Consider the following 12,063-nt stretch of genomic DNA (forward strand, 5'->3'; position numbering starts at 1 on the left):
ATTTCGCATACAAAGACATAGACCAGACCCCTCTTTCTCTTCCTGTAATTTCGGACACTCCGCACGAAACCTTGCAGTAACAAAAAATGCGGAGTTTCACTTTCTTTGAACGAGTTTCTAGAGCTTTCCGCGATCATGGGTCCAACTTCAAAAGCTTGTACTCCTCTGCACCACCATAAGGTACCATCAACTTCTAACATGAAGGGTTGGGGTCGTATAAAATAGTTTTCCCTTCTGATCATTTTAATCAACATGAAAGAATTTTGAAGGATTGGGTCAAATTTATGGCCATAGCTGTCCCTCACTATCAATTTTATTGTCATACTCAATTTTACACAACCAAAAGAGAGAGAAAGGGAAATAATTTCTCAAAGCATCAAAACCTTTAAATTTTCCAAGGATACCATAGAATTTCTTCGCCGCCCAAGACAACGACGACTCCCTCCACTCCTTCTACGTCAAATCCGAGAAGGAAATGCCCTACTACATCTACGTCCTCCAAATCAGCGCCGCCATTAGCTCTGCCGACGCCGAGGCACCCACCGCCACCCCCTCCAAGGCCCTTCCATCTTTCAAGGAAAACGTTGGCAGCGGCTTAACGGTTTTCTGCCCCACCGACAGCACCGTCAGCGGTTTCGTGCCAAAGTACAAGAACCTGACCAAAGCGCAGAAGGTTTCACTTTTGTTATACCAGGCGACTCCTGTATACGAGTCACTGCAGATGCTCAAGTCCAGCAACCAAATCATGAACACTCTTACCACAGAGGGAGTGAACAAGTACGACTTGAGTGAAGGGAAAGAGGTGAACCTCATCACCAAAGTCAATACATCAGTCTAGATATTAAAATTGTCAAAAATATATCTCAATAATGACTTTATTTTTAAATTTAACTACAAGAATTATTTTATAACACACGATAAAAATTATTTTTTATATTTCAATAAAATAAATAAAAAATAGAAACCAAAATACCTATCCACTCAGATAGATAATATATGTGCAAGCAACGAGGTAGCTAGCCAGTTTGTTAATCTTGCATATTTTAGCACTGTACGTATTTTCTCTTTTAAAAACCGAGGTGACTAGTCAACTATTTGGGAAGAAAGATGAATCAATTAACTAGCAATGGCCTGTAATTGGTGGTGACGTGGTGTTTATCTTGCGTGGAATGGATTCTTGTGGTTGAAAAATTTACGTAGCAGAGTCGATTGGTAGGGTTGAAGTTGTATCTTCGTCAGCATATCTAAATATTTATTTTATTATTTGAAATTAACTTTTTAAAAAATCGAAGATTCAATTTTGGTGATTGAAATAATGAGTTTTCATTTTAAAATTAAAATTTTCGAAGAAAAAATGTGACTTTTTTTTTCAAAAAAAGCTACTTATTTATTTCATACTAACCAATAAATAAAATAAAATATCATTTATCTTTGAATTAAGTTATAAGTAAATACACTCTTTCTTTTAGAAGCAAATATTCAGTTTAGAGCAATTTAATGTTTTTAAGCAAATTATTCCTTGTTGAAAGTCATTCCTCTGGTTTTCAACGCGTTCACGCGTGTGGTGTCTCATATTTTTGTAATATTAGGGGTAAGCGGATCGATTATCATAGGATTTGGTTAAATTAACAATCCAACTTAATCAAATTTAAACGGATTAGTTTGTGTTGATTTTTTTAAAAAAATAAAAGTTAATTCAAATCAATTTGTAAATAATTTAAATTTAGTTAACGGGTCAAAACATTTAATTTTGTCTATTCTTTTTTAAAACATAATCTTTTTATAAACTAAATTTTTATTAAATGAATTAGATACAACTATTTTTTATTAAATTTTTTTGTAATGTTGTCACACCCCCATTCTATTGACTCTTATCTATCTATCTATTCATAAGGGATGAAAAATTAAAAATATCATATTCAATATAAAAAATTTCAATAAACACAATGAGAATGAGTTTTAAACATTTTTCTACCAAAACTAATGAGACATTATGATGCTTATTTTTTGTAAATAGATTTGAAATATTTTTAGAAGTCAATCTGAAGTGACTTCAATCAATAAAATCTTTATTCCTTTAATTCTAAATAGATTTGAAATGTTTCTAGAAGTCACTGTGAACTGACTTCAATCAGTAAAACTCTTGTCCCTTTAATCTTGAAGGTTAAGGATGCATTAATGTTTACTCAATTTAGGTCGATAAGTTTATGTAATTAATAATCAATAATATTTGATTTTTGTAAAATTTAAAATATATATTATATTACATATAGTAATGATAATAATTTAATACAAATTAACGAGTCGAATTCAAATATGAAAATCCGTGACCCAACTCAAAATTTAACGAATTTGATTGATTCAATTCGAATCTGACTCAAATATAAAAATTACTCAACTTAAACTATTTGAATTGATTTAGATCAATTCGAATTGATAGGTCACCTATACCCACTTCCCTATGCAATATGTTACGGTTGAGGTATTCTTAAATTGGATGGGTCTAACAACAATAGTTTTTATTTTGGTCCAGCAGTACAGTAAAATTTTGTTTTTGGTCCAGCAGTTGAGGTTTAGTAGGTTAGGACTTTCTATATAATTTGGGCCTAGACTTTGGATCAAGAGTATATACAGAGGGTTGCATGGTGCCTGAAGGCACACGGCCGAGTTAATTTTAACTTTGTAGTATGCAGTTTTCCAAATAAAATAAAAAAAATGAAAATATAAAAAAATAAGATAGAAAAGCAAAAAAAGGAAGAACGAAAAAAATTATAAACCAAAAATAATATAAAAATAAAACAGAAAAGAGCTTAGAATTGTTGGATTTGATTTTATTAAAGTTTGTTATATACCTTGTTGGTTAGTCTATTTTTTCTGATTGTTATATATTACCTTGCATACTGATATTGTGCTAGTTCAGCAGCAGCAGGCTTCTCCAATTTTTTTTGTCTCTTGCATACTGATATTTGTATTGTTTTGTCAATAATTGTTTATTTGTTAAGAAATGTCGTGTAAAACTTGTAAAATAAACTAGTAGTTTCTTAAAACAAGTTAACCTGAACACGCTGTAAAATTTCTTAACGATGAGTAATAGGCAATAGCATATGTCCATCCAAGCTCAATAATTTACGTAGGCGGTGCACATGGCAAGGATATGGAGAAAAGTCCAGCATATCTATCACTGCTTTTTCTGCACATATATAGCACAAAAGAAAAAGCTACTGAAGCAAGAAAAGTTGTTCCATATGTATAATCATAATGTTTCGTGATTCAAAATCAAAATGAGGCCAATTATCACTCAAACTTGTCTAGGGACTGTGACAACCAATGACCCCATTCATGTGCCACACGACAATAATTTTTACTATGGGATGGAAAGAAGTTGCACACTGGTGGGTCTAAGGTGAATGCTGTCTCCTACTACTTTTTGTTAATTGATTAATATAGCGCAGCAGCAATGAAAGGAGTGTCATGGGGTTCTGACAATTAACAGAAGACCAAGACCATATTAGGTTTGAAGCCAATATTTTGTGAATATATATATTAGGCTGCTACTAACAAGCTTTGGCTCACGGGTATGCTAGTTGCTAGCTATGGGGGAATTCAAGCACTTTGTAATTGTTAAGTTCAAGGAAGGTGTGGCAGTTGACGACCTCACTAAAGGGATGGAAAAGTTGGTCTCAGAGATTCATGCTGTCAAGTCCTTTGAATGGTATTTTTCTGTTTTCATACCTTGCAGTTTGTAAAAGAATATAAATATTATGGGGAGACTTTTTTTTTTTTTTGAACTCGGTGTATTCTTAACTTAGAATCAGAAACTAATTTCACAAAGTACTAAGATTTATTTAGAGTCTAACTTCTAATAAATGTGTTCTTCCATAGACATGCAAACTTGAAAATCAAACCTTTGATTACTTGAATGATACAATTATCTGCTAACCATACTACATTAGGTTGATTCTTTAGGAGAATTTAATTTTAACAAACATAAGCACAAGTAGTTAAAGATGTTATAGCTTTTTAGTCTTTTTTCTGGTATCACATGGAATTTTAATTTATTGTATTTAGCTTTAATACGGATCAAACAACAAACTAACTAACATTGACCCATTAAAACAATTCAGATATTTTCATGTACTTTATGAATAGTGTCTTATCATATGCTTGTATTTGTGTTGAACAGGGGACAGGACATTGAAAGCCTAGATGTGTTGAGACAAGGATTCACTCATGCCTTCTTGATGACATTCAACAAGAAAGAAGACTTTGTTGCATTTCAGAGCCACCCAAATCATGTCGAGTTCTCGACAAAATTTTCGGCAGCTATTGAGAATATTGTGCTGCTGGATTTCCCGTCTACTCTTGTCAAGGCCCCAGCATGATCCTAAAGATATTCCACCAATAAAAATTCCTTCTTTAAATTTGTTTAGTGTATGCTTTTGCTTGTGTTTTCTGTCTGTAGTTTTGTTATGAGTGGTTACTACCACTCTCGTGCAATTTGAATTCTTAGTATGGATTATGAGTGTTATAATGATGAACTCTTTTTGCCTTCTAATTGATGGATACTTCTAGGAGTACTATGAGGATCTGAACAGAACAGTACTGGCCAGATACAACGTAAACAAACGCGCCTTCCCCTTTTTGGTTTCTTAGATTGAGGAAGTGAATGATTATGAGTGACAACAAAAACTGTGGCCAAGGTCATCATTAACTTTGATGGAATAACATCACTAGCCTTGTCTTAAAAAGCCTAAATAGAAAAGGCAACTTTTACATGGCAGAGAATGTGAATCAATGGTGCGGAACATGCATGGCTTAATCATAAACAATACTTAATTAAATATGGTTACAAGTTGTATTCCATGTCAAAAAGACATGGCAAATCACAAAAAGCTCACAGATTTCCTCAAAAGTAATATAACCTTTTTCTAACTATTAACATGGGACCAACTTGGAACATTTAAAAGCAGAAGATTTTCCATATCTGACTTTATTCCTTGCTATCTAGTGTCAACATAGTCAGAGATAAAAAAAAAAAAAAAACCCCACAAAACTTTGATAATTGAATTGAAGCATTGTGTGTTGCATAGAGATGAACATGAAGCCATTCAAGAAACTCCAAGTTCTGTTATTTGCTCATCTTCCATATCACACCATGTACTCCTATAGGACAGTATAATCGTACAAACTACTGCATTGAAATTAAAACTCAAACATCTTTCTTGAATCCAAACTCTTCAATTACATCTTTATTAAGTAACATCACCCTGTGCAGATCTCAGAACCTCTACTTGAGAACATCTCTTGGCCTTTTCCAAGTTTCTTCACTTGACTATGATGCTAGATTACTAACAATATCTCACCCTTGTTCTTCTTCAGACCAATCTCCAATTCTCATCGCAAAAAAAAAATTGGCCGCAAAAGTAAGTGTAAGAGCGTGCATAGTTTGCTGGATCGTGAAAAATGTGATGTTATCAACAGTGTTAGTAGCACAGAAAAACAATTTGGATTTCTCTTCAACAGTGTTCTTCGATGAGGAGGCATTGTTTAACATAACGGGTCTCTTGGATAGAATGGCAGAGAGTTTGGGTCTTTTTCCATTACTACCATCAGTGGATGATCATGATGCTTACTGCACAGACTTCAATTTATGGACGGATTAATTAATTAATTAAGCTATAGCTTGCTACGGGGAATTTGATACAACTATACAGAAGAAATATGTATGTGCTTAACGTTGATGTAGCGGGATTTGATGATTTGTTTGTGATTTGTTAATTGTCCATTTAGTTACAATCTTAATCTTACATATATAAATGCAATAAAATTTCATTTCACCCTTTGAATCTTTGCTTTGTATATATAAATTTAAGTGGGATGCACATATATATAGAGGAGGAATTAAGAATTTAAGATACACCTAAATTACTCTTCATCTTTATTATTATTTTTTTAAAATTTAATTGTTAATATTAATTATTTATTATAATTATTAAATTTTAAGAAAATGAATAATAATTTTTTTAAAATTATTTTTAATGTAACTTGATTTCTCATCTTTATATTTATATATATATGATGATGATGATGTGGAACTATGAAGGTAGATAAAAATAAACACACTTGTTCTCAATCTCATTACATTCCTTTTTTTTTTCATAGGTAGTTCTAATTCCACTTCTTGCACACGTGACATGTTACACTCTTGAAGATCTTAGGCCAACCAGTAATTGTTAGATTTTTTGGACTCTCTTTTTAGGGAGAGTAAAGTCCAAATGAAAAGATTTATTTTATCTCACTTATTTAAGTGAAGAGGGATTAGATACAATGAGAAGGATTCGAGAAAAAAATAGTTACAAATCATTCAGAGAGAAAAAATGAGAGAGAAAATTAGTGTGATGTTCACATACCTACCTGAGAGTATTTTTTTTCAAATTGCAAATGCAAATTCGTTCACAGTTGGATCGGACTAATTTTTGGACAGCAAGTTCTATGCGCGTGATATTTCAAATTGTTTGGTTGGATTGGGAAAAAGATATCTGGAGAGAGATAAGTGTTTCACATTATTTGTTTTTTGTATTTTGAGATTTTATATTCTTGTCTCTATTGTATCAATTGAGGATTTTTGTAAGACGTTTTAGTGGATTTGTTGGAGGTTCTCTTGTATCTTCATTGATTACAGTTGAATTATTTCTTTGGTCTGTACGACCCGTGATTTTTATCTTACATTCAGAGATTTTTTTTTTAATTTCTATTTTGTTCTCTATATTTGGTGTTTTTCACAGCTTCTTGTAAGTTTGAAAGAATTTATTATTTTTATTGTGTTGGCCTATTTTCCCATTATTAATGTGCGTAAAATAGAGTAATAAATGAGATATAAATTTTTCTGAGTCTGTTTTATAAAGTTGAAATAAATAATTCTAAGATGAAAACCCACCTCACTATTCCTATTCCACACGCACAGAACTCAGAAGCTGAAAGCCCAACTCAGAAGAATGGCCTGAAAGAATTAGTCAATCAATTGGCCAACAGCGACACGTTTTTCTTCACGCACACAATTATTACCTCGCAACTTGAAGAAACGAACAGTTAATCTTTTAATTTTACTATATGATTAAACGAATTAATTACATTATCCAAAGAGTGAGATGCGAAGAATTTTTTCAATATCCTGCCATCAGTGGAAAATGTATAAGTGAACTAAATAAGAAAACTAGAGCTTATTAGTAGTTCAATGAATGAGTTTGAAGTTTAATATTATATGAACATGGGCTAATTAGTGGCTGATGCACATACAATGTTATGGGGCAATTGCCCCCATAAGGATTTTAGTAAAACAAATTAAAAAAATATAATAACTAAATTCGTTATTTAATTACAACTTCTATTCTGTAGAAAAGATTAAAAGTATTTTTTTATGGAACAATTTTTTATCTTGAAAATAATAATTTTATATATAAAACTAATAAGTCGTAAGTCGTAACTTTGAATCATGACTTTTATCCTATTTTATTGGGAAAAAATTAAAATCTACCCCATTTCAGTAATTACCAAATAAAAAAAATTAAAAAAAAAAATGTCCACTTCTTTTTTATCAGCCTATTTTTACCTAGACTCGGTATCCGTACTTTTTAGTTTTACTTTTTATAAACAAAAAAATTGCTTCATATCCTAATTACAGAGATGAAATTATCCACTTCAAAAAAATATATATTTATTAGAAGGGTAACGTGTGGGTCGATCTGTTTAGATTTAAGTTAAACCAGTTTTTTAGAAATTTTTTATTTGAAAAATATAAAACTTTTAGAGAAGCTTTCAAAATGTTTCTGTCTTTATATCCAATTGAACCAATATATAAATAAGAAAGGGAGATGCTAACAAGGAGGTAGAGATCAAAACGAAATATTTCCTCTACCCACTGGTCCCACTCTCAATCTAAAGACTTTCTTAAGCTTCACAAATGGACCTCGACGCATGAGAACAACCTATACTTGTCAACACTTGGACCCACAATTTGCCTGGAGAAGTATAAAAAAGCCCAAATAATTTTTACTCTGTTTTTTCTTTGTTTACTACCTCTGATTTTGTTATCCATCATTTTTTTTTCAAAAAATAAAATAATAATTCCACTAATCTATCATTTTATAACTTTGAAGTAATGTTAATTATTATTTTTTAAATTATACCTGCCAGAAAAGCTATAGAAATAATAGTATATCAAATGTCATTAATCGTACTTCTCAATGTGTGTCTATAACTTTATATAATAAATTAAAAACAGTAAATTTTTGTCATCTGTGTATCAAAAATGCTCCTTGTGGTGGGAATATTAGGTGTTAAGTTTCCTTTGATCATGTTTTGGACAAAGCCATTGGAAAACCTTCTATTGGTGCAATGACACTTTTAAGTGCTGATATTAATGTGACTAATATTAAGCCAGTACATAATTTCCAAAAAACAAATTGTTCTGATTTAATATTACAAGTTGTGCCAATATCGGGTGAATGGGTGTTGGGCAATGCAGAGAACATTACTGAACCAGCACTAAAATGTCAAATGTCATTCGGTATTAGTAATACAAATATATAAATGTTTTCCAGAAAAATATTGTCAAATTGTGCTCTGATTTGATTTGATTTTATAAGCTTTGCTAGTGTGTGAGGAGCGTGTGCTGAGCAACGTGCAACACATTAACCGCAACGGTTTTCTGGGTCAACAGGTATAAGTAAAATAAATATTACATTACAAAATAAATCTTGTCAAAGTACGCATTTTCATCTCTAATGTGACACTAAAAATATCATTGCACTAATAATGATTTTCATGAATTTGAACTTGTGTACTAATTCAACATTAAGTTGGATTTGATATCAAGTTGAATATCTGAAAGCAAATTTGAAATTATGTTCCAATTTTATAGGCTGTGCAAATGTGTGTGAAGTGGGAGAATATTGGTGTTAGCCGAAAAGGGAGAACATGCTCTTAGGTAAGACATAATTACATACTCAGTCAAAGAACATCTATTGAAGGATGATACCCTATACTATAGGTAGATTCCCAACATATCTTTACACTTGCTGAGAACAAAGGTGAAAGACGAAGTGCCAAAACAATAGTATTTTTTTTTTTCTGCCTAACAATGCTATTTCTGTCTTTTACCATGCAACAGAAAGTGGGGGCAATCATTGATCATTTTTGCGTGTGGACTAGAGAATTGCAGGGACCAAAGAATCACGAACACATGTCATGGATTTTAAGGACATTGGACCAGACCATCATGAAATGTAAGGTTCCACCATGCCACGAAGGACAATAACATTATTTTAAAATGTTTAAGCTTGGTGATTCTGATCTGAAAGTGACCCAACTAAACCTGACTATTTTCCTTCTGAACTTGTTCAGTTGTTCCTGCCTAAGTGCTCTGTAAATTGCTATAATAAGCTTGATTGGGTTTAAAATTTAAGTTGCTTGGAGAAGCAAATTGGAAATAAAACATAGCTTGTCGAGTACTTGTTTCCAGTGTATGGTTATAATTTTTTTAGAGCCTTTTGAGCAACGTTACAGTGAACAGCTACAAACAAAATTGTAAAGGACAAGGTAGAATAATGTGGTTTCAATTCATTCACAAGATTCTCAAACTTTATTCTCCTGCAAAGGCTAAAAGCAACTCAATTATGCCAACAAGATCTCATTTTCCCTTTAGCAAATCCTCACTGATATTCATGTCTTAATCCCCAAAACTCTTTTTTCGATTCTCTATCCTAAAAAAAATAAAAATTAAAGAAACCTTCTAACCCATTTGTACTATTTTTTTTTCTCTATCTTTGGTAGAATCCGGTACTAAACACAACTCAAGGAACGACCAGTCAAACGTAGTATCAGCGCCATTCAGGTCCCAAGGAAGAATACAGAGAAACAAAGGTCACATGCTCAACCAACTATTCTGATAATATCACTTAAATTTATGCAACTCAAAATTTATTTTCTTTCTGTTTCCTATCATAAAAAAATAATTAGTATATATATCCTTTCAAGAAGAAAGGGGAAACAAAAAACAAAGAGTTAAAAAAAATACACAAGAAAAAAAAGGTGTTAAAAAAAATCAAACATTAACAAGTAGTGATTGGAGTGCTTAATATACAGTTGCATTAAATATTTATTGTGGTGAAAGATACCTCTGATCTGATACGAAGAATGGGTCCCCTCATGTGTTCTTACAGGCATAGATCAACAAGGAGAATTCAACTCTATCTTTATCTTTCTGTGCAATCTTCTCCTCTAACCACAATCTGCTATCCAAGCCACTCCTGGTCCTGAACATGAACACAGCATACCCAGAAGCAGGATTGAAAAACCAGTTATGAACATCCCAAAGCAAATCCACAAGCAACCCATCGACGAAAATCGTGTGGTTTCCCCTGAAATTCCACTGCAGCCTCTTCACACGAATCACCGTCTTCTTATCGATGCAAACAGACAAAGCAGGAGCCTTGAGTCCTTCATTCTCGCCACTGCATCTGATCAAAATGTCATGCCGAGTTCCAGTGTCACAAAACTGAGCCTTGGTGGCGTAGACCGCGTTACCGGAGCAATGCTCACGCCGTGATAACAGCGAAACATTTCCCAAAAGGGTCTTTGTTTTGAACTTCTTGGTCACATCTTCACCAAGAGCAAGGCCTATTTCTGCATCAACGAGAATCGCCACGTAAAACCCTTCAACAGGTTCAGGGCCAGTGCCATACTTGGCCTTTGAAAGATCCCAGAAGACTTCAACTTTTGAGTCTTCGGATTCCAACACTTTGCTTCCTTTCTTTTTCCTGAAAAAGCGTGAATTGGTGTTGAGTCTGAAAGATGGTGCCAAAGGGTTGTTGTTCTCTTCGCCGAAGGTTATGGTGAGTCCTTGGTTGGAGTGGCTCTTGCACCACGTGACTGTGATCAGAAGCTGCTTTTGGTTTGAGAGGGTGGTTTTGTAGACAGAAGACACTGAATTTTGAGATGAAGGTGTGACACTAGTTGGAGATATGCAAGCGTTGTTTGAGTAGCTAGAACATGAAGAGTGTGACACATTCACTGCGTTCTCGTTGAAACAAGATATTATATCTGACATATTCATTTTGCATAGAGATAATATATAAGAGGAACTATAGGTTTGAGATCTGAAGTTTTGGAACAGAAGGGTAATGAAGGGTAATGGTGATTCTTGTTTTTCAGTGAGAAATTGTGAGCTCTAAGAACGGATTTGAAGTGTGTTGGTTTTTTTTCTGAAGGGGAAGAGAAGTGGAAGAAGGAACTTCAATGAGAGGAGAAAGGGAAGAGAAAGACAATGTTGTTCTTGTTCCCCAACAGGACCAATACCATTTAATTTTCATTAACATGACCCTCTCTTCTCTCTTACCTTAAAATATATATCTATACCTATAATAATGATAATGATAGTAACAATATAGTATTAATTAATTGACATGAAAAAAGGAATAGAGGAATGATGCACAAACCTAGGTGGGGTGCTTTTTTAATCTGTTTTGCCAGTTAATAACTACAATTATTTTAGGTTAGCTAAACATTATAATTTGAAAGTTTGGAAAAGATGAAAAAAAAAGGCTTACCAAAAAGTTTATCCTTTTCTGCCCTCTGTTTCTTTTCAGCACTTTCTTTGACATCATCATGCTTTAGAAAATAATGTATGAACATTTATATTTTATTGGAGACTTAGAAAGAGATAAAAAAAAGTAAAAAATATAAATAATATAGTGTGACAAGAAAAGAAAAAAAAAAGTACAAATGAACTAATGAAGAATATATGAACTAAGTGTATTCAATGTGCGTGTTCATCAATTATTACTCTACGCTGTAATTTAATTTTGCAGCTCGGGTTTGACATTTAATTAAGCATCGAAGTTGCAAGTGTACAAGGCATCTTTACGAGGGACCAATATCATTGATGGATTATGATTTTTTTTGGGATAATTTTAATATATTATACTCCAATTTTAGCAAGGAGTAATAATTGATAACTACCAACGGTAAAAAAAATGAATGAATCAACCGCTTTGTGTCTAGTTT

The 12,063-nt window shown here is 32.7% G+C and overlaps 3 protein-coding genes across 3 annotated transcripts; 2 read left to right on the top strand and 1 right to left on the bottom strand.

The window, feature by feature from the left end:
• The first annotated feature begins 135 nt into the window (after positions 1-135).
• LOC114373385 (fasciclin-like arabinogalactan protein 2) lies at positions 136-838 on the top strand. Its single transcript, XM_028330849.1, has 2 exons — positions 136-180; positions 410-838. The coding sequence occupies exons 1-2, from the start codon at positions 136-138 to the stop codon at positions 836-838; spliced, it is 474 nt and encodes a 157-aa protein (XP_028186650.1).
• Positions 839-3,466: 2,628 nt separating this feature from the next.
• On the top strand, positions 3,467-4,577 carry LOC114375211 (stress-response A/B barrel domain-containing protein At5g22580-like). Its single transcript, XM_028332981.1, has 2 exons — positions 3,467-3,712; positions 4,184-4,577. The coding sequence occupies exons 1-2, from the start codon at positions 3,594-3,596 to the stop codon at positions 4,380-4,382; spliced, it is 318 nt and encodes a 105-aa protein (XP_028188782.1). The 5' UTR covers positions 3,467-3,593; the 3' UTR covers positions 4,383-4,577.
• Positions 4,578-8,433: 3,856 nt separating this feature from the next.
• On the bottom strand, positions 8,434-11,384 carry LOC114374544. The gene is made up of 2 exons (XM_028332201.1): positions 10,176-11,384; positions 8,434-8,707 (listed from the first exon to the last, which is right to left on the bottom strand). Exon 1 carries the CDS (start codon positions 11,111-11,113, stop codon positions 10,205-10,207), a length of 909 nt encoding a protein of 302 aa, XP_028188002.1. The 5' UTR covers positions 11,114-11,384; the 3' UTR covers positions 8,434-8,707; positions 10,176-10,204.
• Between the last annotated feature and the right edge of the window lie 679 nt (positions 11,385-12,063).

The sequence above is a fragment of the Glycine soja genome, chromosome 11, assembly GCF_004193775.1.
Source record: "Glycine soja cultivar W05 chromosome 11, ASM419377v2, whole genome shotgun sequence".
Taxonomy (NCBI): Eukaryota; Viridiplantae; Streptophyta; class Magnoliopsida; order Fabales; family Fabaceae; genus Glycine; species Glycine soja.

Coding starts and splice junctions, on each gene's coding strand:
- LOC114374544 (XM_028332201.1), bottom strand. CDS start 11,113: ATGAATATGTCAGATATAATATCTTGTTTCAACGAGAACGCAGTGAAT.
- LOC114375211 (XM_028332981.1), top strand. CDS start 3,594: ATGGGGGAATTCAAGCACTTTGTAATTGTTAAGTTCAAGGAAGGTGTG. Junction 3,713..4,183: donor GCTGTCAAGTCCTTTGAATG/GTATTTTTCTGT, acceptor TGTGTTGAACAG/GGGACAGGACATTGAAAGCC.
- LOC114373385 (XM_028330849.1), top strand. CDS start 136: ATGGGTCCAACTTCAAAAGCTTGTACTCCTCTGCACCACCATAAG. Junction 181..409: donor CTCCTCTGCACCACCATAAG/GTACCATCAACT, acceptor AGGATACCATAG/AATTTCTTCGCCGCCCAAGA.